At 36.2% G+C, this 25,995-nt stretch overlaps 2 protein-coding genes across 2 annotated transcripts; both read left to right on the top strand.

Annotated features, from left to right (window-relative positions):
- The first annotated feature begins 386 nt into the window (after window positions 1-386).
- On the top strand, window positions 387-24,364 carry LOC129443919 (uncharacterized). Its single transcript, XM_073860176.1, has 8 exons — window positions 387-686; window positions 19,606-19,649; window positions 22,252-22,593; window positions 22,680-22,922; window positions 23,052-23,163; window positions 23,912-23,966; window positions 24,041-24,112; window positions 24,213-24,364. Exons 2-8 carry the CDS (start codon window positions 19,607-19,609, stop codon window positions 24,240-24,242), a joined length of 897 nt encoding a protein of 298 aa, XP_073716277.1. The 5' UTR covers window positions 387-686; window position 19,606; the 3' UTR covers window positions 24,243-24,364.
- On the top strand, window positions 13,200-19,315 carry LOC129443917 (cell adhesion molecule CEACAM6). The gene is made up of 9 exons (XM_055204177.2): window positions 13,200-13,462; window positions 13,967-14,021; window positions 14,400-14,747; window positions 16,049-16,312; window positions 16,435-16,701; window positions 16,797-16,905; window positions 17,616-17,670; window positions 17,745-17,816; window positions 17,911-19,315. Exons 1-9 carry the CDS (start codon window positions 13,460-13,462, stop codon window positions 17,944-17,946), a joined length of 1,209 nt encoding a protein of 402 aa, XP_055060152.2. The 5' UTR covers window positions 13,200-13,459; the 3' UTR covers window positions 17,947-19,315.
- Window positions 24,365-25,995: the final 1,631 nt, after the last annotated feature.

The raw sequence follows: 25,995 nt of genomic DNA, 5'->3' as shown, positions 1-25,995 counted from the left end.
TCGTGTCTTTATGAAGTATTTTTATTTTATAAGAATCCTGTTGAAATAGAAATACTCAGGAATGCACAACATGATAAAAGACAACAGCATGGCTATGGGAGTAATACTGGCTGTCGTCATCACATCTGTATCTGTGATACTATTGGTTGTTTTGAGTATCTGTATCAGACAGTGAGGATTTAAATATTCACTTTTTTAAACGCATTGTTTTGTGTTAAACTATTTAACGCATTATGTGTTATTTCGTCAGATCAGCAGTATCTATTGCAGTAGTTATAAGAAAACATTCAAGTGCAGCACTTTTTTTCCTCACCACAGTTAAAAGGGGAAGAGGAAGTATAGTATTGTCTTAGGTCATTTGGTCTCTTTTACTTGTCTGGCTTCACTTTCTGATGTTTCATTGGCATCATTAGACTTCAAATATCATGGTAATGTCTTTAATTTCATAACATATTGATATTTAGCATATTTCAAGAGTTATTTTTTTCTCAGACATTTATTACTGGAGTAAGGTTTAGTTATAGACTCAAACACTGAAGACATAAACATATTAGGAGGTGTAGGCAGACTTGCTTTATTTTTGGAGACACAAACAGGAGGAAGTATCGAGATATCGGACGTGTCAGATAAACTTCTCTGCTGCAGACAATAAAACAACTGAACACAGAAGACGACGCTAAAGCAAGGTAAGACTAAACCTCTTAATATTTGACACTTTTATGAGTTTTATATTATATACAACTTCGTGAATATTATAAATATCAATAATGATCATGAATTTCAAATATGTAGACAATCCTTTTAAATTTGTATAAATTCTGCATGAAAACTATTTACCTTATGATTTGAATACATTATTCAGTATACAATTAAAATAATAAATATGTCTCTTCTACTAAGTTAACTAAAATCATGCAAATACACCTCTATTATTACCATTTCTGTAATTTAAAATCTTAATGTCTTACAGAATGTTTGCTCTTTTCTCTTTAATTTGTCTGCTTGTGATCCCAGGTAAGACTGAAAACTGACTTCACGTGTTATTTTCTTCAACTTAGCATTTCAAATTTTGTTAGTGGTGAGTTTCTGTAACTTATAACAATACATTGATATGACTTAGTAAATGAGTAAATAAGGTTAATAAAACTAAAATACATTTATTTAAAATTAAAAATAATAAGTTGAAAAGACTTGTAAAAGCAATTTAATTCTATTGAAAAAAGTTTTTTTTAATCTAATTTCCAGATTTTATTGTCACAAGCTTTTAAGATGTATTGTGTAACTGTTAGAAGGATCTCTTGACAGAAATGCAATAGAAAATACATATCTTTATTATCAGTGGTGTATAAAGACCTTGAACTGAATTGTTTTATCTACATAAATTGTGGGTCTCCTTACATGGAAGTCACTGTCATGTTTCTACAGCAGCCCTAACTGGACAAACTGCTCTGAGTGTGTTTCAACACTACATTAAATCAGACAACATGTTTGTCCTGTGGCAGCTACACTGTAAAAAGGATTTCATGGTGCTGCTATCTCACCACTAGATGTCACTAAATTCTACACAGTGAATCTGTAAAATAATTAAAGGGCCCATGGCATGAAAATGTTAGCATTGTTACTTTGTAGGTGTGAGTAAAAATGTGTAGTTTTGGGTGTGTCTTTTAAAATGCAAATGAAGTGCAAACACTGATCACAATGATGGTGGTTTGTTGCAATTCAAACTCAATTACGCTGTCAATTATTTTTTCTCACTCTTTCTCTCTGCACTAAATAGCAGTGCTGTGGTTGGATAGTGCAGATTAAGGGGTGGTATTATTATAATAAGAGCTCCTTATGACATCATGAGGAGGGCTAAATTTCAATGACCTAATTTTTGCACACACCTACAAAGTGGTAATCCTAACATTTTCATGCCATGGCCCCTTTAAAATAATTTTGATAAAACCTACACTGGGTTATTTTCAATACAGCATTGGTTAAAAAGGGATGAACCAAATCTTTTTGGTTTTAATTTAACCTATAATGGATTATTTAAGCACAAATTCTGGGTTGTTTTGTTGGGTCAAATATAAAAATTTTCAGACTTAATTTACCCCAACGCATCGGCTCAACTTTTTGACCCAATACTGGGTTGAAATATCCCAGCATTTTTTCAGAGACATACAAACATACATTTGAAAAAACCTAAATACCTTCATAATCCGTACTCTGAAATTTGTTTGGATCCATTTAATGTTTTTCAGGAATGTGTAGCCAAAGCTGGACAGTGAAATACTCAAGCAGAGTAAAATGTGTCCTGAAGGGCTCAAACACAAGTCTGGGTGGCAGTTTCGCCTATCCTGATGGTCTCAATATAATCAAGATATTTTTGACTATAGATCCAGTAAACGTTGAGGATAAGCCAGATCTGTCTGAAGTACCAGAATATAAAGACAGAGTTTAGTACATTCTGCATAATAAACAAAACTTCTTTCTCACACTGAGTAATATAACAGATGAGGATGAACATATGTACTACATGAAAATTTTGACAAATGTAGAAAAATATTTAGGTTATCCTGGAGTTCAAGTGAAAGTGACAGGTACAGTAAAACTACAATAACACTATTGTGGTGTCAGAGACTTCACTTAAAAACACATCTGAACTCAATATGTCAACTGTGTGTTTTGTCTTTGTAGAGCTCAGTGTTGAGGTTTACAATGAGGGAAATTCTACAGTTTTATTTTGTAAAACCACATGCATCCTTGCAAACAGCACAAAATATATCTGGTACAAAAACAAAAGTCCTTTATCAGAATCATTCAGTAATAAACTGATACTGCAGTCTGTGAGCAGTGATGATGAAGGAAACTACAGCTGTGCCGTGAAAGGAGATGAACATCTGAAATCTCCTGCTGTCACACTGATGATTCTTACAGGTAAAATAATCTGCAGAACTCAAGATTCAATTAAATTATGGTGAGAGTTAGTGACTGATCTGGAAACACCCAGCTAACAGAAAAAAGTTCTAAGAACGTTCCCTGAAAGTTCTTTACGTTCCCAAAAACGTTCTGCCAACGTTAAAAGTGTCCAGTTTTCTTGACGTTCTAAGAACGTTTTTGTGTTGTCTCAACGTTAGAGGAATGTTACATTTTACCATTTTTAAACGTTATGACAATGTCATGTTTTAATGTTAACACAATGTTTAAAACAACAACTGTTTATTATATTGACTTGTTTAATTGTTATGTAAATGATAGAGAAACATTGCATTTTATTATATTTATTTTTTATATTTATATTATTTTATTATATTTATTATATATTATATATTTATTATATATTATATATCTATTATATATAAGTTTAGATGTTGATGTTTTGTTTCATTTTAAGTCACCATTATTGTGATTAGTGTTCGTTTTAGTTGGGCTCTTGAGCCTTGTCTTTTGCTTGCTAGTTTTTTCCCTGGTTGTATTAACTTTTTGTTAATACACCACATTTGTTATGAACATGTTAAGTTAGCAGTGTAATTCTGTGGTGTGGTGGTTGGTACATAATGATAAAAAATCATCCCTAATTAATTTACTAATCAAAATTTTTTTTCTGTCAATAATGTAAATGAGATCCAGCTCTTTCACAGCAGTTTGTCATTGAAGAGTTTTAGAAACTTTGGACAAAAATATCCGCTGTTTAGTTGGGATGCGCAAACATCGAGAGTCGGGCTGTGAATCTCAACCATGGTGACAATTAAATGAAAAACTTCATGCTGCAATGCATGCTGGGTATTAACAAATTACAAATCTCATTCAGGACTCCCAGCATGCACTGCAGCATGGATAAATAATGATTCTTTTCCCCCATTTTCTTTGTCACCATGGTTGAGATTCGTGGTCTGATTCTTGATGTTTGTGCGTCCCAATTGTACGGCGGATATTTTTGTCCAAAGTTTCTTAAACTCCTTAATGACAAACTGCTGTGAAAAAGTTGGATCTTATATACATTGTTGACAGAGAGTAAACTTTTGATTAGTAAGTTAATTGGGGATGATTTTTTTCCATTATGTGCCAGCCACCACACCACAGAATTGCACTACTGACTTGGCATGTTCATAACAAGTGTGGTGTATTGACAGAAAGTTAACACAACCAGGGAAAAAACTAGCAAGCTAAAGACAAGGCTCAAGAGCCCAACTAAATCGAACACTAATCACAATAATGGTGACTTAAAATGAAACAAAACATCAACATCTAAACTTATATATAATAGATATATAATATATAAAAAATATATAATATATAATAAATATAATAAAATAATATAAATATAAAAAATATATATAATAAAATGCAATGTTTCTATATCATTTACATAACAATTAAACAAGTCAATATAATAAACAGTTGTTGTTTTAAACATTGTGTGAACATTAAAACATGACATTGTCATAACGTTTAAAAATGGTAAAATGTAACATTCCTCTAACGTTGAGACAACACAAAAACGTTCTTAGAACGTCAAGAAAACTGGACACTTTTAACGTTGGCAGAACGTTTTTGGGAACGTAAAGAACTTTCAGGGAACGTTCTTAGAACTTTTTCTGTTAGCTGGGCAGCTCTTAACTGTTTTAGAGTTTATATCATAACATTATATTTATTATGTCTTCTGCTCTACATGATAGTAGGAAACAACCCGGCCATGATAGTGATACTAATTGGTGTCATCACATCTGTATCTGTGATAATGTTGGTTGTACTGGTACTTGTAGGGATCTGTATCAGAAGGTGAGGATTTAAATATTCACTGAAGTGTTACAAAATGCTTGGCTTGCTGCATTGACATTTTATCTTTAAACGCCAATTTTGTCAATGTTTTGAAGCACACTAGTTTATAGATATCCTTAGAGCTAACAGATTCAGAATATAACAGAATACTAAAAGCCAATAAAATTCATAGGGACCTTAAATGTGTCTTAAAAAAAGAAGGGCAACTCAGATTATAAAAACTGTGCTGTTATAAACATTCTAGAGAAGTTGATGTCTCTAAAATAAATGAGTATTTCTTGTTTCACAGGAAAAGAGCGACATCAGACGTTCAAAACAACACAAATCTACAGCACCATATGACGGTGAGAGATTCTCCTGCTGTATGTTCTCATTTGTGAGCTGTCAGTTTGATTTTCTTATTAATCTGTGTCATCAGATGGAGTCTTCTGAAGAGCCTTACATGACCCTTGACCCCAAGACCATGAGTGCTGATTATGACACACTAAATGTGAGTTACTCAGTGGCAGAGGCGGACAATCCATGTGCCATGAGTAAAAGTCATTTCCAGTATTTTTTCCCCATCACCTGGATTTGCTAATTAGCACAGTTTTTCAGCAGGAGGTGACCTCCTGGCTCGCTGGTGTTTTGGGCCCTCAACGGGGCCTTCGGGGCGGCGCTGCCTGGAGGGCGCTCCACGTGCCCCGGGCGTTTCGGCCAGTCGCGGCGCTGGTGCGGGATGTCGGGCCTTCTGCCGGCTTCTGGCAGTGTGAGCTCACCGTTGGTCAGGTGAGTAGCGCAGACATGGCAAGACAGGAACGTGACTGAATTGGAATTTAGCTCAAAATGTTTTGAGCGTTCAAGCGACGTGTTTCCATGTGTCTGTGGCACGACTTTCTTTTTCGTGCCAGTTTTACGTAGGTTACGCAACTGTTTTTCCTATTTTCTTACCATTGTTGCTTGGGATTGGGTTTAGAACAACTTTCTGTTCCAAAATATTATATTCTCACCCTAACACAACCGAAAACAGTTTAAAATTCTGACATATAAACCAATGCATAAAATGACATCCACACAAACCTAACTCGCATGAAAACAGCCGAAAAAAAATGAGAGGAAAACCACAAATCTAACCCCAATCCTTAGCGACAATGGTTTTAAAAAATGAAAAACAATTGCGCAACCAATACGAGAAACTGGCACAAAAAGAAAGCCGTGTCACGGACACGTGAAGACGCGAAAACACGTCACTTAAATGTGCGAAAAATTTCAAGCTGAATTTTAAAACAGTCACATTCCTATCTTACCATATCTGCTGCGTTGAAGGCTTCGTTGAGGGCTTAAAACACCAACGAGTCAGGAGCTCACCTCCTGCTGAAAAACTGTGCTAATTAGCAAATCCAGGTGATTGCAACAAAATACTGGAGAGGACTTTTACTCATGGCACATGGATTGTCCGCCTCTGCTCAGTGGTTCTGGTTAAGTTTTGGTCCTCATGTAGAGTTTATAATATGATGCTTTGGTTCTGTTTTCTAGAATGTAAGGAAACCCACTGATAACCGACAACCCTAAATCCAGACGACTGATTCACCCCTGCAAACAAGCCTACAATAGCCCTTTATGGGCATAGCCTTAGGGCCCCATGCAGGTTTGCTCACTGGCCCCTTGGTCCCTTAGCGCTGGTCCTGCATGGGCAGCCCTCACTTAGCCCCCAAGAAGCCCTCATACACAAAACCCCTTTAAATAAACACTGCTGGATGTACAGTCTTGTTCAAAATAATAGCAGTACAATGTGACTAACCAGAATAATCAAGGTTTTTAGTATATTTTTTATTGCTACGTGGCAAACAAGTTACCAGTAGGTTCAGTAGATTCTCAGAAAACAAACAAGACCCAGCATTCATGATATGCATGCTCTTAAGGCTGTGCAATTGGGCAATTAGTTGAAAGGGATGTGTTCAAGGAAATAGCAGTGTCTACCTTTGACTGTACAAACTCAAAACTATTTTGTATAAACATTTTTTTCTGGGATTTAGCAATCCTGTGAATCACTAAACTAATATTTAGTTGTATGACCACAGTTTTTTAAAACTGCTTGACATCTGTGTGGCATGGAGTCAACCAACTTGTGGCACCTCTCAGCTGTTATTCCACTCCATGATTCTTTAACAACATTCCACAATTCATTCACATTTCTTGGTTTTGCTTCAGAAACAGCATTTTTGATATCACCCCACAAGTTCTCAATTGGATTAAGGTCTGGAGATTGGGCTGGCCACTCCATAACATTAATTTTGTTGGTTTGGAACCAAGACTTTGCCCGTTTACTAGTGTGTTTTGGGTCATTGTCTTGTTGAAACAACCATTTCAAGGGCATGTCCTCTTCAGCATAGGGCAACATGACCTCTTCAAGTATTTTAACATATGCAAACTGATCCATGATCCCTGGTATGCGATAAATAGGCCCAACACGATAGTAGGAGAAACATGCCCATATCATGATGCTTGCACCTCCATGCTTCACTGTCTTCACTGTGTACTGCGGCTTGAATTCAGAGTTTGGGGGTCGTCTCACAAACTGCCTGTGGCCCTTGGACCCAAAAAGAACAATTTTACTCTCATCAGTCCACAAAATGTTCCTCCATTTCTCTTTAGGCCAGTTGATGTGTTCTTTGGCAAATTGTAACCTCTTCTGCACATGCCTTTTTTGCGGGGGATTCTTGAAAATAGATTAGCTTCACACAGACGTCTTCTAACTGTCACAGTACTTACAGGTAACTCCAGACTGTCTTTGATCATCCTGGAGGTGATCATTGGCTGAGCCTTTGCCATTCTGGTTATTCTTCTATCCATTTTGATGGTTGTCTTCGTTTTCTTCCACGTCTCTCTGGTTTTGCTCTCCATTTTTAGGCATTGGAGATCATTTTAGCTGAACAGCCTATCATTTTTTGCACCTCTTTATAGGTTTTCCCCTCTCCAATCAACTTTTTAATCAAAGTACGCTGTTCTTCTGAACAATGTCTTGAACAACCCATTTTCCTCAGCTTTCAAATGCATGTTCAACAAGTGTTGGCTTCATCCTTAAAGCTGTAGTCTACGATGTTGAAAATCGGTCTAGAAAGCCTGAGACGGTTAGTAAGTTTTAAAAAACTCATCCCGCCCCTCTGTGCTACCTGATCCCTCCCACCGGGAAACCGCCTGAACAACGTCACTCATTCAAGCTGTGATCACTGGTAGTAAACATCAGAACAGAGATTTACCGAGCAGTAAACACATAAAGGCTTGAAGGAATGAACAATTACAATTATGATTGTAATTGACGTTATTTACTTTCACAACAACGTTTGGCATACGTTTCCCCTCATGAGCTTCAAGAAATGACTTTATAAATATAATTACTTTGACCCGTGATACGCGATGCTAAACGGCTAACATTCCAATGCCGACCGGCAGCATGGGCATGTTGTCAGACTGATAATATCATATTTATGTAACACCTCACACAATCTTTGTAAATATAATTATTTTGACCCGTGATACGCGATGCTAAACGGCTAACATTCCGATGCCGACCGGCAGCATCAGCATGTAGTCAGATTATAATACTATTTATGTAACACCTCACACAATCTTTGTAAATATAATTATTTTGACCCGTGATACGCGATGCTAAACGGCTAACATTCCGATGCCGACCGGTAGCATCAGCATGTAGTCAGATTGATACTATATTGATGTAACACCTCACACAATCTTAGTAAATATAATTACTTTGACCCGTGATACGCGATGCTAAACGGCTAACATTCCGATGCCGAACGACAGCATGTACTCATAAAAAGATATTTATGTAACACCTCACACAATAAATGTATAAATAAGTGCGTACCTGTTCAACAAAAAGTCTTCCGTGTCGGCGTCGGTTTTCAGCCCCAAATCTCCCTGAAGCTTCCTCCAACGGTCAATGGCGGACCATATATTGATTCTACTTAGAGTCCGGCGTTTTTCAAATTTTTTTAACCTCTGCTCTTTCTTCAACAGACTTCCTTTTTCTTCCAACCTTTACTGTAGGGACAAGCAGGGGCTGCTTGCCGCTGTCGTTTAGTTTTTTTTCCATTAGTGAGATGTTGCTGCTTCGCTAGCTACCATACACTGATACAAATTTCATGTCGCAGGCAGGAGAGGGGCGGGGTGGTGTGCGATGGGGTGGAGACGCGAGCACGAGGTGGATTTTCAAATGTAGCAGGGATTGGATGAGAGCAGTTAACCAATGTAAGCTATCCGGCCGGACAGTTTACATTGGTCAACTTATCTGCTACCATACACCCAATAGACTGAATGGATTTTTTAAATTCTTTTTTCTCTTCATATTGTTAGGATGTTACTGTAGAACCATAACCAGCATCTAAACGAGGTTATTAATAATGAACAATCTTTGAAATCGTAGACCATAGCTTTAAATAGGGGCCACCTGATTCACACCTGTTTCTTCACAAAATTTATGACCTCTGTGATTGAATGCCACACTGCTGTTTTTTTCAGCACACCCCTTTCGGCTGGTTGCCCAATTGCACGGCCTTGGGAGCGTGCGTGTCGTGGGTGCTGGGTCTCGTTTGTTTTCTGAGAATCTACTGAACCTACTGGTAACTTGTTTGCCAGGTAGCAATAAAAAATATACTAAAAACCTTGATAATTCTGGTTGGTCACATTGTGCTGCTGTTGTTTTGAACAAGACTGTATATATTACATCTTACAGAGTGTAAAAAAGTAACACTGAAGCAGAATTAAAAGCTTTGTTATCCTCTCTCTCACCATCTCTGTCTGAAACATTGTTTTAGTTGAACTTGACTGTTGACTGATATATTTTGTTCGGTTTTTGACTGCTGTGGCTTTGTGTGTTTGAGACATGTTTGTTGTGGCTGTGAAAAGACAATAGAGCAGTTCTTTGATGGTGGTTATTACTGTACATGAAGTCTAAACATAATCATATATAAAACTTATGTATTAGTTTAATGTTTGCACACTTATCAGAAGGATCTTTCTCTGACAATGATGTGATACTACAGAATGCGTTCCAGCTCGCTCATAGCAGTTTGTCTTTCTGAAGAATTATGAAACACTGAAACTTAAAAATTACTGGTGTGTTATGTACAGGGGCGTCATGCACCAATTTTTTTTAAGGGGGCACAGTGTCAACAGCTCACAGAAATTTGTGCATACACAGACATCAAACGAAATATTATAGAGCTTTCAGTCTTTTCCATGGCACTTACATTTCTAACAATCTGAAAACCCCTGCTTTAATGCAAAAACCTCCAAAATAAAAGTGATGACTAACTTTAATATCAAATACTATTCAATCGGAATAATGACACATTTGCATCATATTTACATCTGAAACGGCATGTTTTATTTATTTAAGTCTTAATGGCTTGTTTAATTGTGTCATTAATGCATTTTGCACAACAACTGCATTATCATATAAAATTAATGTAATTTTAAATCCATAAAGTATATAAACAACGAAAATGACATAAGCTATAGCCACGTGATGGATTTTAATGTTCAATAATGATTTTAAAAAAATATGTTTAGATAAAATTATTAGAGGAACGGATTTTTGCATTAAATTTTAATTTTTTTAAATTTTAAATTTTAAATTTTGCATTAAAGTTCTGGCGAACTTTGGCGTTGTGCCAAGAAGATGAATCTCTACTAATAAAACGTTGAGACGGTCATATTTAAAACCATACATTTTCTACACAGAGGAGGTTAACTGCACATTACCGTACTGGGGTTTGGAAATGTTGGGAGAGTTTCTAACACGTTTTAATTCCTCAGATAGCCAAATGCAGCAAGCCAGCAACAGGAGAGAACTCGTGAGCACGCCCAGACGCTGATGACGTCTGCGACTGTGGTGACTGCATCACCAGCTGCCGCCAGAATAAAAGTAATGTAACATGATCAAAACGGCGAAAATCTCCGAAAAGTGACAAGGATGCAGCACAAAATGTATAATAGTGTGCATATTAAATAGATTAAAAGTCAAATAACAGATTAATGGACGCTTATTTGATTTTGAGGTTGGATGCAAAATCCATTGGCTCAAAAAACCAAGGGGGCAGGTGCCCCCTTAGTTTGAATGGGCATGACGCCTCTGGTTATGTAGACAAACAAACAGCAAGAATCAGAGTATGAATCACAACAATGGTGACAATAAAATGAAAAGCTTTCTGCTGCAATGCATGCTGATGTAATGGGGTGACCACACTGGGTATCAACAAGTTACAAATCTCATCCAGGACTCCCAGAATGCACCGTGGCATGAATAATAAGAGATGTGTACTACTTTCTTTGTCACCATTGTTGAGATTCATACTCTGATTCTTGATGTTTGTGTGACTAATTTGCAAAACAGATTTTTATGTGTTTTTCAAAATCCTTCAGAAGGACAAGATGCTATGAGAGTTCTGGACCTTCCACTCTATTATTTTATAATTATTATTTTATAAATATATAAATAATAGTAAGTTGAAATGACTTGTAAATCCGAGTTGATTCAACAAAAAATTTTAAGGCAGCAAAGTATTTTTTGCACTATTGTCTTTTCTCTGCCATAACAAACATGTCTTAAACACACAAAGTTATAGCAGTGAAACAACTGAACAAGGTAAAAGTCAAGAGTCAATTTCAACTAAAACAAACACTGATCACAATAATGGTGACTTTAAATGAAACACAATCTAAACCTGAAATAAGAAAATGACTCTACAAGTAAGATGTAAAAATGCAATTTTATGTTTCAGACAGAGCTAGTTCACTACAAGTAGCGAAGCTAGTAGTTTAACTACATTTTTCAGTAGCTTGGCGGTAGCTTAGCTGCTTTCTAAATCAAATACCTTTTTAGTAGCTAAGCTCTTTTTTTGACCAAGTAGTGCGGTAGCTTCCACACAAGCTACAATTTTCCAAACATTTCTGAAGTCGTCCTGGATTTGTGAATAAGCGCGTCATTTTGAATCGACACGTGACATTGTTCATACAAAATTTATACAAAACATTACCACTCGCATCCTGTGAAGACTCGTGCTCTACCTCTGATTGGGTAATGGAACTGCCATCATCAGTTTGATTAGTTGTTTCATACAGTCAGGGTCAGGTCGGGGTCAATCAGGGTGAAAGGGAGGGTGGGTCTCGTTACTGTGTCTGGAGTTGGTTTTAAATGATTGTAGAGGTAGCTCCAGATCCGCGTACACCTCTGAAAGTTTCGGAGCTGTGTTAAGGTATGCAGGGCAAGGTGTTTTTAAATTAAGGCAGCTCACTCGTGCATTTTATTCTGGGAGTAGAATGAGACCAGTCTAGGAAACCGCCCCATAATGTGAAGTACCTAGGTCTACATTATGCTTTAATTGCCTATAATTATCAAAATTCTAAATAGAAACTGAATAAATAATTACATAATAAAACTGGTTAAAAATAAAAAAGTAGCTTGGATGTAGCAAGCTACTATTGATGTAGCTTAGCTTGCTACATTTCCCAGGGGGGTAGCTTCAGTGTAGTGAAGCTTCATTTAATGTAAAGTAACTGGTAGCTTAGCTCACTACATTTTCCAAGTAGCTTGCCCAGCACTGCTTCCTGGGGGCTAAGTGAGGGCTGCCCATGCAGGGCCAGCACTAAGGGGCCAACATTTTGCCAATGAGCAAACCTGCAGAGGGTCTTAGGCTAGCCCTAAGTGGGCCCATAAAGGGCCATCGTAGGCTTGCTTGCAGGGACACAACACAGTTCTGCCCCCGAAACTATTATGATGCTCAAAGATGAAATATACGTGCCAAGTATTGATTACAAGGGGGACTTTAATAATGTAAATTGTCTGAGGTGCTGATTATTATTTACTCAATGAGTTACTGTATTTGAATAAAGATATTCATTGACAAATCTGTGCTTTATCTCATGTTTTATTCTAATATTTTGTCTATTTTGGCAGGTGTTTATATTTTGACATGACAAACATAATAGAATTTTTGCACTGTAAAAATGATTTGTTGGTTCAACCAAAAAAGGAAGTTATCTGGTTGCCTTAAATTTGAGTTCATTCAACTTAAAAATATAAGTTGACTCAAAAAAGTTGTATAAAATTGTTGTCAACTAATATTTTTAAGTTGAATTAACTCAATATTTTTAGGCAACCAGCTAACTTACTTTTTAGGTTGAACCGAACTTTTTCCATCAACAAATAAAAACAAAATAAAAGTGAACACGTACGCAAACAAATGCAAAAACTTAAACACATTTACACACACTTCATAAACACACAACGATGCGTATGAGGAAATGCAACACAGATTTTTTTCCGTAATGGGAGGGGTTCTAGCAGACCAATCACAGCGCTTGCAGTAGAACCGATATGCTACGTTTTTGGAGAGGTGATCGTAGTTATGCACAGCCTATGCATAAGTCCTATGCAGAAGTATTAATTGCATTTTATGGTATTATATGTGTGTCTTAAATGTGATGATGCATTTGATTTTAGAAGCATGTCTGCTTGTTTTCACACATCTGTTGCTAAAAAAAATCCAAGTGCAGTCAGCTGTTTTTTTCCTCACAAAAATAAAAAGAGGAAGAGGAGGTGCAATATTGTGTCTTGGGTCATTTGGTCCCTTTGCTTGTTTGGCTTCACTTCTTGACGTTTTATTGGCTTCATTAAACTTCAGATATTATGGTAATGTCTTTTGATTTCATAACTTTTTGTCAGTTTGTGTATTTCAGGAGGGTTTTTCTTGATTCCTCAGAAGTTTATTACTGGAGTAAGTGTTAGTAATGAGTACATAAACATGTTAGGAGGTAAAGGCAGGTTTGCTTATTGCTCAGCTGTAGATCATTATGGGGTGGTTTCCCAGACAGGGATTAGCTTAAGCCAAGACTAAGCCTTGGAAACATAACTAGTTTTAACAAACATGCCTTCCTAAAATCATTACTTGTGTGCATTTTGAGGCAAAACAAAGGGCACTGATGTGTTTTAAGATATGTCAGTGCAAGTTGTTTTCAGTTTGGATAGCTCTTACATTTATTTTAGTTTAGGACTAATCCCAGTCCAGGAAACCATCCCAATAAGTCTAAAATCAGCATTCAGTAAAAGCTTTTGCGTCATTTTAAAGTTAACTTAAGTATTCCAGTGATTTTGTTGATGTCCTGCTTGATAAATCTCACAGTCAATATCTTGCAGATGTGTCCAGGTGTATTTTTCCAGTTTTTGTTCTGGATCTGTCTGATGAAAACAGGTAAAGTCTTACTTATCTGTGATGAGTGATTTTATTGCATGCCATTTCTGCAAAGTCTGTGTTCTGATAAGCAGGAAGCAAAAGTGCTTTCACATATTTGTTTAAAATAACGTTAAGTGTCTTGTTCACATCTGGGTTGAAATAGGAAAAGGCTGCTGAAAATAGATGCATTTCTTTTAACCATCTCCAAAAACTTCCATAACGTCATATTAACCCATATGTTATATGTTGAAACATAAGAGGAAGGATGTTACATTCAGTGGAAAATTAACAAACAGAATTCTCTTTTGTAACATAAAGATTTTTTATGTTTTCTTTTGCATTTTGCTTGATTTAATCAGCATCTCAAACATGACAATGGTTTTGCATGTGTTCCAGGTTTGCAACAGCGTGCGGTTACTCATATTATCAGCACTATGTGTGTTGTCCGACAGTCGACGGTTCTCATACCCTGCTCATATGGTCACTCCAGACACGAGAGCTTGTACATAGAGGAATGGGTTTATCAGAGATCACCGGAGGACAATCATAGGGTCGTCTCTCAGGACCCTGCGTTTGAAGGCCGTGTGGAGTTTGTGAACTCAACTGAAGGTGGCGGTGGCAACTGCTCGATGCTGTTGAAGACTGTGAGAGACAGTGATGCCGGCATCTTCCGTTTTAGGTTCAGAAGCAGTGTTTCTGGACAAACCTGGTCAAACTCTAGTGGTGTCAGTCTGAAAGTAACAGGTACATTGGATGGCGGCTTAAATAGAAGCCAACCTTTTAAATTTGAGACATGGGTTAATTTAAATAAAGGTATTAAGTTATAAGAAAGTTTAAATTAACAAGGATTTTTTACAGTGCAGGTGGATGTTTTCTTAAATTAGCGCTTTAATTTATGTCTTTCTTTTAAGCTGTTTTCTCTGCAAGATTTACCAATAGTTGTAAGATTTTCCTTTCCTAGAACTGAGTGTTAAGAATTGGTTTTCACACTTTGTGCAGAAGTTGTCAATGTCTACAAATGCTGTGTGCTTTGACTTGTTCTTGGTCTATTAGGCACGGAGTATAGTCAGTTTTTATACATATACGTGACGGTCATATGCATGGCTTTGACTTGTACGTGTAGGCAGACGTTTAACGCATGCGCACTTTGACAAAATAAAAAATGCATTTCCTAAGCTACATACTACATTCTCCTGTTGGCGCATATGTGACACATACAATGTATGCTGGGGTTCATAAATCTTGCGGTGTGTGTACACTGTACAGTACACGCTTACTCTTCCGAAATTGCGTCACGCGTACTGTACGAGGACCTCGCATACGCGAAAAAAAGGAACATACAACAATTTATTTTTTATTAATCCTCTTAAAGGAGTAGTCCACTTTAAAGATGGGGCCCATTGACTTACCATAGTATTTTTTTCCTATATGAAAAGTCAATGGACCCCATCTTTAAAGTGGACTACTCCTTTAAGGCTGCTTAAGGCTGGGGGGTATACTTCTGCAAAGGACCTACGCCATAGGCTGTACATAGCTTAATGCTCACCTCTCCAAAAACGTAACAACACACAGTTTTCGTCATTAGATTTTTAAAACCCCACGTACGTGCATGTATACAAAAGGTACAAATCCCAAAGTAATTGATGACGCGAGTTATTGTCTGCAACGTCAATCTCTTTTTCTTGGACTACAACAAACACACAGATTGTAGGCAACAGTTTACTTCCTGAAATTGGTGATGTAGAGAAAGCCGACACTATCATAATTCCTCCAGCTTGGACTCACAGCTTGTAAGTTAACTCCTGTCAGCATTGCATTGTGAGCGAATCTTTCAAACATGTTAAGGAGAGTCACATTTCTGGCTGACGTCAAAGGCCAATCGCAACGTACAGATTAGCTGGCCAATCAGGGACACAGAGAAGCCTTCTAGTGCATCATCTCATGAAAGCACAAAGTGTTTACCAATATGTCTTCATAATCTCACAATAAATGCATTAGAGATAAAGGTGTAAGGAGATAAATGCATCAAGATCTTTTTGGTGTAGATACAGAGGTGGAGATGATTTCCCAGTATGATGTGGTGACAGAAGGAGATTGGTTGGTATTTTTCTGCGGCTCTTGCGTCCCCTCCATCATCGTGCCCACCTACATCTGGAGGAAAGATGGTCATGTGTACAGTCAGAATTATGGGACCAACCAGCTTGATTTGAACTCTGTCAGACCAGAGGATGCAGGTCGATATTCCTGCACGTTAAGCGGTCATGATGGACTCAACTCCTCGTCTGTTGCCATCAAGGTTAGACCTGGAGGTAAGTCATCTGTAAAATCTCACCACATGCCACGTGTACAGTAAACATAAAAAATGGGAAAAATGGAAGTGTTATTAATATAATGTATGTCCCCCTGAATATACACTTATTTTTCTTTTTAGATCCTCCAAAGAACACAACAATACGCATCAGTCCATCTGCTGTAATAATGGAGGGTGATTCAGTGAATCTGACCTGCAGCAGTGAATCAAATCCACTTATTAACAACTACACCTGGTTTAAGGTGAATGAAACATCATCTGTTGGATCTGGACAGACGTACAGCATCACTAACATTAACTCCAGTCACAGTGGATGGTTTTACTGTGAGGCTCAGAATAAATATGGATCTCAGAGATCAAATGCTGTTCAGCTGATGATTGTAACAGGTTTGTGTTTTTGACTGATCTGGAAAAAGCTGTGTACAGATTAAACATTATAAATGATGTTATATTTATCATTTGTCTTTTGCTCTACATGGCAGGAGGAGACAGCCTGGCTGTGAGTAAGGTTACAATGGGAGTGATACCGGCTGTCGTCATCACATCTGTATCTGTGATACTTTTGGTTGTTATTGGGATCTGTATCTGTAGGTGAGAATTTAAAGGGGACATTTCATGATACCCCACAGATAATTTATTGTTAAAATCGCCAATTTGTAGGTGCAAGCAAAAATGTATCGTTTTTGGGTGTGTCCCCCTAAATGCAAATGAGCTGAAGTAAACACTGATCACCATAATGGTGGTTTGTTGAAATTGAAACTCAATTGTTCTATTAATTTTTTTTCTCTCTCTTTCTCTCTGCACTGAATGGCAGTGCTGTTGTTGGATATTGACGATTAAGGGGCGATTTTATTATAATAAGATTCCCTTTTAACATCACAAGGGGAGCCAAATTTCATAGAATTTATGTGGACCTTTCATTTACATTGATGCATATGGCAGGATGGCCAGCGTGAAACAATCATGACAATTTCTATAAAACTCTCTCACTTAATAAGGGCCTACAATCAAAGACTGCAAATGTCACAATTTTGCAATCAAAGATTATTTTCTGGTGGTGTCAGACATTTAGCATGATCCTACGACCTACACCTATTGAGTAGCCAATTAAAATGCAACATATATTGACATGAAAAACATTTTATTGCATATATTCTTACAGTGTGAAGGCACTGCTGATTTTAACAAAGACTTTAAAAGATATCTTTAAAGAGAGCCACCACATGTGCTGTTATAAACATGCAGACACTACATAGAGAAGTTAATGTCTCCAAAATAAGCGAGTATTTCTTGCTTCACAGGAAAAGAGCAACATCAGACATTCAAAACAACACACATCTTCAGCACCATAAAACGGTGAGAGATTCTCCTGCTATATTTTCTCATTTGTGAGCTATCAGTTTGATTTTCTCATTAATCTGTGTCATCAGATGGAGTCTTCTGAAGAGACTTACATGACCCTTGACCCCAAGACCACGAGTGCTGATTATGACACACTGGATGTGAGTTACTCAGTGGTTCTTGTTAGGTTTTGGTCACATGTAGACTTTATAATCTGATGCTTTGGTTCCTATGTATTTTTAAACTGTTTTACAGAATGTAAGAAAACCCACTGATAACGGAAAACCCTGAAAGCACACAGTTCTGCCATTTAAAACAGCTGGAGAGGACAAAAGAAGATATAATGACATTAAACACTGGATGTTTGTTTTTAGTGAATAGTAAAGTTAAGGTCTAGTAACAGTAAGTGTTAGCAGCAAGTGGTGCAATTTAAGTTTATTCATATCAGCATCATCTATGCTAGAAATACTATATTTTTTGTATTTTTCTATTTTAAAGGGGACATATAATTTGAGACTTTTGGTGTCCCAAGAGTGTGTTTAATGTAGGTGTGAGCAAAATGTGCCGCTTTTGGGTGTGTCCTTTATAATGCAAAATGTTGAATAGCGCACATTAAGGTGTGGTATTGTTTTTTCATAAGATCCCTCTTATGACATCACAAGGGGAGCCACATTTCAATTACCTAATTTTTCACATGCTTGCAGAGAATGGTTTACCAAAACAAAGTTACTGGGTTGATCTTTTTCACATTTTCTAGGTTGATAGAAGCACTGGGGATCCAATTATACCACTTAAACATGGAAAAGGTCAGATTTTCATCATATGTCCCCTTTAATGAGGATTTTTGTCAAGATACGTCTCTCACTAACATTGTGTAGTTACTGATATCCGCCTCTAGATGTCAGGTTGGTAAGAGTTGAATCTTTAAAGGTGTAAAGTGAACTGTTCGATTATTATTTACTCAACAGTACTTTGACAGAGTTTCTGTATTTGAAAATAATAAAACATTAAGATATTTATTGACAAATCTGTCCTTTAACTCGTGTCTTTATCATGTGTTTCTATTTTTTGAAGTATCATGTTGAAATAGAAATATTTAGGAATGGGATGTACGGTTAATATTCTTATTTGGACCCTAATTTGACCTTTTCAACTCCCACTTATAATTACCATGTTTATAATGAAAATATTATGGGAGCACTTTTAACTGGGATAGTTAATACAGGAAGTAAAGTAGGGAGTGGTTGACGACGGTCCATTGAATTATAGTAAAATAATGCAAACCAAGGTGGTAATGCAGCACGACGCGAAGCGTCCACGGGTCTGTTGAATGCTGCATTCTGATTGGCTGAGAAATGTTCTAGGGGTGTTGATTATTTTTCTGTGAACCGCACACCTTACTTGTCAAATGTCTTACAAATAGTGCCGCATTGCCACCTTGGTGTGCGTTATTTTCTTATAGTTCGATGACCCGTTGTCAATTATTCCTTACATATATGTATTTTTGCATGTGAAATTAGAAAGTCTCGCTCTGAAGATCTCCTTTAGGGTTTGTTGCCGGGGAGAAGCAGACAGGAGGAAGTATGGAGATACCGAACATGCCAGATAAGCTTCTCTGCTGCAGACAATAAAACAACTGAACACAGAAGACAACACTAAAGCAAGGTCAGACTAAAGCTCTTTTAATATACTTTATGTTATATACAACTTAATAAATATTATAAATATCAATAAATATTATATTTGTTGTTATATATAATCATTTGTAGACCATCCTTATAAATTTGTAGCAATACTGGATGGGTTACTAAAACCTCCTTATGATTTGAATACATTATTCAGTATGCAATTACAATGATAAATATGTCTCTTCTACTAAGTTAACTAAAAATCATGCAAATACACGTCTATTATTACCATTTTTTGTCATTTAAAATCTTTGTCTTACAGAATGTTTGGTCTTTTCTTTGTAATCTGTCTGCTTGTGATCCCAGGTAAGACTGAAAACTGCCTTCACATGTTATTTTCTCCAACTTAGCATTTAAAAATATGGCTAGTTGTGAGTTCATGTAACTTATAACAATAAATTGATATGACTTATTTTAAAAAGAATGAAAAAAAGAGTAAGTTAAAATTACTTAAAAGTAGTGATGTACCGATGTATCGGCCGCCGATATTTATCAGCCGATTTTTTATGAATTTGAAACCATCGGCAAATCGGCAATAGCACGTGAAAGGCCGATACCGATTGTTTATTAATTAACTGCATAAAGAAATCCATTATATGTAAAAAATGAGTTAATGTTATTAATAAAATAAATGCTGAATAGCAAAAACCACCTTTGAAGGTTGTTATGCTGTCTTATTATATTTGTTTTAGCTTAATTTGTGCCTCTCTTATTATGTTGGTCAGTTGAATGTTAATTCAATCCAATCCATGTTTAGTAAAAATAATTTGATGCAGAAATAAGCTAGCTAATAGACCAACTGTATAGTGTTGTATACATGTGTTTAATATCGGCATCGGTATCTGCCAGAAGTTGTCTGTTTAAATCGGTATCTGTATCGGCCCAAAAAATCCTATCGGTGCATCCCTACTTAAAAGCATTTTGATTGTATTTTAAAATCGAAGACAGTAAAGCTTTTTACAGTAAACCTTAATCTAGTTTCCAGAGGTGGACAGTAACAAAGTAAATTTATTTGAATACAAAGTACACTTTTTGAGAATCTGTACTTTATTTGAGTATTTTTTGTGAGTATGTGTTCCTTTAACGTCACTACATTTGAAAGACAAATATCATACTTTTTTCTCCACTACTTTTATTAAAAGGTCCCAAAGTAGAAAGTCGTTTCTATGTAGTGGGTTTTCCTGTTTGTGCTTTTTTCTGCCAGGACTTTTCCAAATATTTCCCTTTTTAAACTCATGGTTTTCTGGCTAGCTTTGAATGGCCATTTGGACGTTTTTTTTTTACGCAAATCATGCAACCCTGGGATCTTCCCCGCTCAACTAATCTAAACGTTGGCTCTACTACACAACTACACAGCGCTCTAAAAAAACCAAATAGAATAACATTAGATGAAAAAGGCACATGGTTTAGTGTGGTGTGATTATCTGTAGCTTCCACTTGATGCGTAGCTTAAAACGACTGTTATGATCAGTCAAAGATCATTAAGGACATTGACATGGAAATGAGCGGCATAACGTTGCATAAACATCACAAACACATTGAGCTTCAGGACAGGGAAAATGGAAAAAGTTATCCTTATCATTTGTTGTAAGATGGCTTAGCCAGAGTTAAATGTGAGTGTTTGTGTGTGTGTGTAAACAATAGATCTCTGTCCAAAACAACAAAACATTTAATGGATGTAATGGTTATAATAGGAACTTTATTATTATAGTTCCATACAAACATTATTGTACTACTGGTATGTGATGGATTCTAATAGAATCCTATTGAAACACTAGAATTTGGTAATAGTTTTAATAAAAAACTAATTCTAATTCATACATTTATTGTTTTATCAGCAGGGATGGTATTTGTAGTAAAACCCCAGTATGCATATGTACCATTTTCTCTCTAGTAACCATACTTAATTTAGGAGTCTACTTACAACAACACTTATTTGTATAGCACATTTAAAACAACACTTGTTGACCAAAGTGCTTTCCAATTCACTATTTACATAAAACAAGGAAGACAAAGCACAGCACACATTAAAATTCCTAAAGCAAAACTCTCAAAGGCAGTTTGAGCACAAACATTACCACGAACAATTATAAGCAGCCGAGTAAAGATACGTTTTAAGTAAAGATTTAAAACACTCCAGCGAGTTGCAGGCTCTAATATGAGACGGTAGGTTGTTCCAAAGGCGAGGAGTGGACACAGAAAAAGCACAATCCCCTTTTGTTTTTAGTCTTGATTTTGGGACACTCAATTTAAAACCAGAGGAAGACATCAACAATCAGGGTCATAGCATATCAACATGTCAGCAATATATTCAGGGGCAAGCCCGTGTAAACCTTTAAAAACCATTAGCAAGACTTTATATAAGTATATTATACTTACTTTGAAGTCGCCATTTTGCGCTGTCATGTTTCTTCAGCAGCCCTAACTGGAGCTCTACAGAGCATTTCATCACTACGTTGTCTCAGACGATGACATGTTTGTCTTGTGGCAGCTACCGTAGCTTGTGTATGTGTTTCGAAAAAGTGGGGTGAGCTGTAGACTGAGCTATTAGTTGCATTTCACAATCTCACCACTAGATGTCACTAAACCCTACACAGTGGAGCTTTAAAATAATTTCTATAATTTCTATAAAACCTACACTGGGTTATTTTCAACTCAGCATTTAAAAATAGAGACGAACCAAACCCTAATAATTTATACTGGATTGTTTAATCCCAATTTCGGGGTTGTTTTGATGGGTCAAATATAAACATTTTCTGAGTTAGTTTGGGACCCTTTTTGACCCAACATTGGTTTGAAAATAACCCAGGATTTTTAGAGTGTACATATAAACACACATTTGTAAAAACTTAAATACCTTTATAATCCATGCTCCTAAATTTGTTTAGATCCATTTTATGTTTTTCAGGAATGTGTAGCCAAAACTGGACAGTGAAATACTCAAGCAGAGTAAAATGTGCCCTGAAGGGCTCCACCACACTTCTGTCCGGCCGTTTCAAATATCCTGATGGTCTCAATATAACCAAGATATTTTGGATCATAGATCCAGTAAAAGATGAGAAGACGCCCGATCTGTCTGAAGTCCCAGAATATAAAGGCAGAGTTGAGTACATTATGTATGAGAAACAAAACTTTCTCAAACTGAGTAATGTAACAGATGAGGATGAACATATGTACTGTATCAGAATCATAACCAATGTAGGAAAACAACAATATTTGGGTCATCCTGGAGTTAAGCTGAAAGTGACAGGTACAGTACAACTACAGTAACACTATTGTGGTGTCAGATACACACATTTAAACTCAGGATGTCAAATGCCTTTGTTGTCTTTGTAGAGCTCAGAGTTGAGGTTCACAATGAGGGAAATTCTGCAGTTTTATTTTGTAAAACCACATGCAACCTTCCAAGAAGCAAAAGATATATCTGGTACAAAAACAAAAGTCCTTTATCAGAATCATTCATTAGTAATAAACTGATACTGCAGCCTGTGAGCAGTGATGATGAAGGAAACTACAGCTGTGCCGTGAGAGGAGATAAACATCTGAAATCTCCAGCTGTCACACTAAGGATTATTACAGGTAAAATAATCTGCAAAACTCAAGATTCAATTAAATTATGAGAGTTTGTGACTGATCTGGAAACAGCTTTTAACTGTTTAAGAGTTTATATCATCACATATTTATTATGTCTTCTCCTCTACATGATAGAGAGCCTGGCTGTGAGTAAGGTTACAGAGGGAGTGATACTGGCTGTCGTCATCACATCTGTATCTGTGATCATTTTGGTTTTCTTGGTGCTTGTAGGGATCCGTATCAGAAGGTGAGAGTTTAAATATCCACTGTTACGAAAGTGTTATGTTATGCACAACATGTGTTTGATAACTTTGACTTAATTTCAGTTGAAACATGAAGTTTCAAAATAGCTTTCGAAATGCCCAATAACACTGTAAAAAGTAGCTTCTGATGGGAAGTTAAAGTGCAGAATGATCTTTGATCTGTTTAGCACCAAACCGCAGCATTTTTGTCAAATCAACATTGTTACTTTAACTTATTAAGTTAAGCAATTTCAACTTGTTTCTATAAGTTATATGAACTTATCACAAGCCAAAATAAATTTTTGGGATAGTTCACCCAAACGATGATAAGCACACAGTTGATGGTGCATTTAATTCCATTGTATTTGTTTTCTTATGGAAGTCAATGGTTACAATCAGCCGTGTGCTTATACCATCATTTATCAAAATATCTTCTTTTGTGATCATCAAAATGAAGAACTTTTTTCAAGAATTTTCATTTTTGGATGAACTATCCCTTTAAAGTAGTAGGTGGAATTGAATTGCAAAACCAAGTTGCTTTAACTTTATGCTGCATTCTTTTACAGTAAATGTGTTTATCTTCCAAATGCTAATTTTGTCAATCTTTTGAAGCACACTATAGATATCCTTAGAGCTCACATGTGTTTTAAAAAGAAGGGCAACCCAGATTATGACATGCGTGCTGTTATAAATATGCAGACACTTCCTAGGGAAGTTATGTCTCCAAAATAAATATTTTTTCTTGTTTCACAGGAAAAGAGCGACATCAGACATTCAAAACAACACAAATCTACAGCACCATATGACGGTGAGAGATTCTCCTGCTGTATGTTCTCATTTGTGAGCTGTCAGTTTTATTTTCTCATTAATCTGTGTCATCAGATGAAGTCTTCTGAAGAGACTTATGTGACCCTTGACCCCAAGACAACGAGTGCTGATTATGACACACTGGATGTGAGTTACTCAGTGGATTTAGTTAAGTTTTGGTCATCATGTAGAGTTTATAATATGATGCTTTGGTTGTGATGTTTTTGTTTTTTTGTTTGTTTTCTAGAATGTGAGGAAACCCGCTGATAACAGATAACCCTGAAAGCACACAGTTCTGCTGGAGTGAACAGAATCCCAGCTAACAGAAAAAAGTAAAAAAAAGGACAAAAATATCCGCTATATAATTGGGACGGACAAACATCAAGAATCAGAGTATGAATCTCAACCATGGTGACAAAGAAAATTGAAAAAAAAATTATTATTAAAAAAAGTATTATAGTCCTGGAAGGGATTTGTAATTTGTTGATACCCAGCATGCATTGCAGCATGAAGATTTCATTTTATTGTCACCATGTTTGAGATTCATACTCTGATTCTTGATGTTTGTGCGGCCCCATTGTAAGTCGGGTATTTTTTGTCCAAAGTTTCTAAAACTCCTTAATGACAAACCGTTGTGAAAGTGCTGGATCTCATTTCTGTTATTGACAGAAAACTTTTAATTAGTAAATTAATTAGGTGATGATCTTTACAATTATGTACCAACCACCACATAATTACACTATTCACTTACATGTTCATAACAAATGTGGTGTATTAACACAAAGTTAACACAACCAGAGAAAAAACTAGCAACAAAGAGTCAAGAGTCCAACTAAAACAAACACTAATCACAATAATGGTGATTATAAATTAAACAAAACATCAACATCTAAACCTAATAAGTGAATTGTGTTTTCTACAGCAATATATTTACTTAGAAATAATGTTTTATAAAATAATAAAATGCAATGTTTCTCTATCATTTACATAACAATCAAACAAGTCAATATAATAAACAGTTGTGGTTTTAAACATGTGTGAACATTAAAACATGACATTGTCATAATGTTTGAAAATGGTAAAATGTAACATTCCTCTAACGTTCAGACAACAGAAACGTTCCTAGAACTTAAAGAAAACTGGACACTTTTTATGTTGGCAGAACGTTTTTGGGAACCTTGGGAACTTTCAGGGAACGTTCTTAGAACTTTTTCTGTTAGCTGGGATGTTGCTTTAGCTTCCTTTTGCCCTATGCATCTTAATTGTCGGTAAATAAAAAAAAGCTAACTAAAAGAGCGTTAATTCTTTGTTGTTTCTTATTGGTTATTCATGGTCACGAAGGCACGATCACTTTTGATATCTTTATTATTTCCTTTGTTGGGTTAATTGTGCATTGTTGGGGAGAATGAGTAGTGGGAACCACTTTTTGGTTGACCGTATTTGTTCTGATCAAATCATGTTTTATATGTTTAAAGGGGATATATTATCAGATTTTTTAAGATGTAAAATAAGTATTTGGTGTCCCCAGAGTGCGTATGTAAAGTTTTATCTCAAAATACTCCACAGATTATTAATAATATATAATAATTAATTAAATCAATTAGTAATGTTAAAATCGCCACTTGTAGGCTTGAGCAAAAGTGTGCCGTTTTTGGGTGTGTCTTTTAGTTTGTTGCAATTAAAACTCAATTGTGATGACAATTATTTTCTCTCTCTCTCTCTCTCTCTCTCTCTCTCTCTCTCTCTCTCTTTCTCTCTGCACTAAATGGCAGTGCTGTAGTTGGATAGTGCAGATTAGGGGTGGGTGATTAGGGTCACCTTACTACCTACATCACAAAACAGGCGAAATCTGAATGACCTAATTTTTCATGTGCTTGCAGAGAATAGATTTACCAAAACAAAGTTTACCAAAACATGTCTCAAAAGTTGTTTGCTCGAAATAGCTTGTAGGGAAAGATTGTTACCCATCTCTAGGAGCCTCTGTTTCAGTGCATTTCAGATTGTGCCGTTTTGAGCTGGTCATTACATAT

This window comes from Misgurnus anguillicaudatus, chromosome 3 (genome assembly GCF_027580225.2).
Source record: "Misgurnus anguillicaudatus chromosome 3, ASM2758022v2, whole genome shotgun sequence".
Taxonomy (NCBI): Eukaryota; Metazoa; Chordata; class Actinopteri; order Cypriniformes; family Cobitidae; genus Misgurnus; species Misgurnus anguillicaudatus.
This window is presented reverse-complemented; position numbering and strand designations above follow the sequence as displayed.

Excerpts from the sequence above, each read along its gene's own strand:
- LOC129443917 (XM_055204177.2), top strand. Across the intron at positions 16,313-16,434 it reads CATCAAGGTTAGACCTGGAG|ATCCTCCAAAGAACACAACA; the intron begins GTAAGTCATCTG and ends TTTTCTTTTTAG. Across the intron at positions 17,671-17,744 it reads ATCTTCAGCACCATAAAACG|ATGGAGTCTTCTGAAGAGAC; the intron begins GTGAGAGATTCT and ends CTGTGTCATCAG.
- LOC129443919 (XM_073860176.1), top strand. The coding sequence starts at position 19,607 with ATGTTTGGTCTTTTCTTTGTAATCTGTCTGCTTGTGATCCCAG. Across the intron at positions 23,164-23,911 it reads GTAGGGATCCGTATCAGAAG|GAAAAGAGCGACATCAGACA; the intron begins GTGAGAGTTTAA and ends CTTGTTTCACAG. Across the intron at positions 23,967-24,040 it reads ATCTACAGCACCATATGACG|ATGAAGTCTTCTGAAGAGAC; the intron begins GTGAGAGATTCT and ends CTGTGTCATCAG.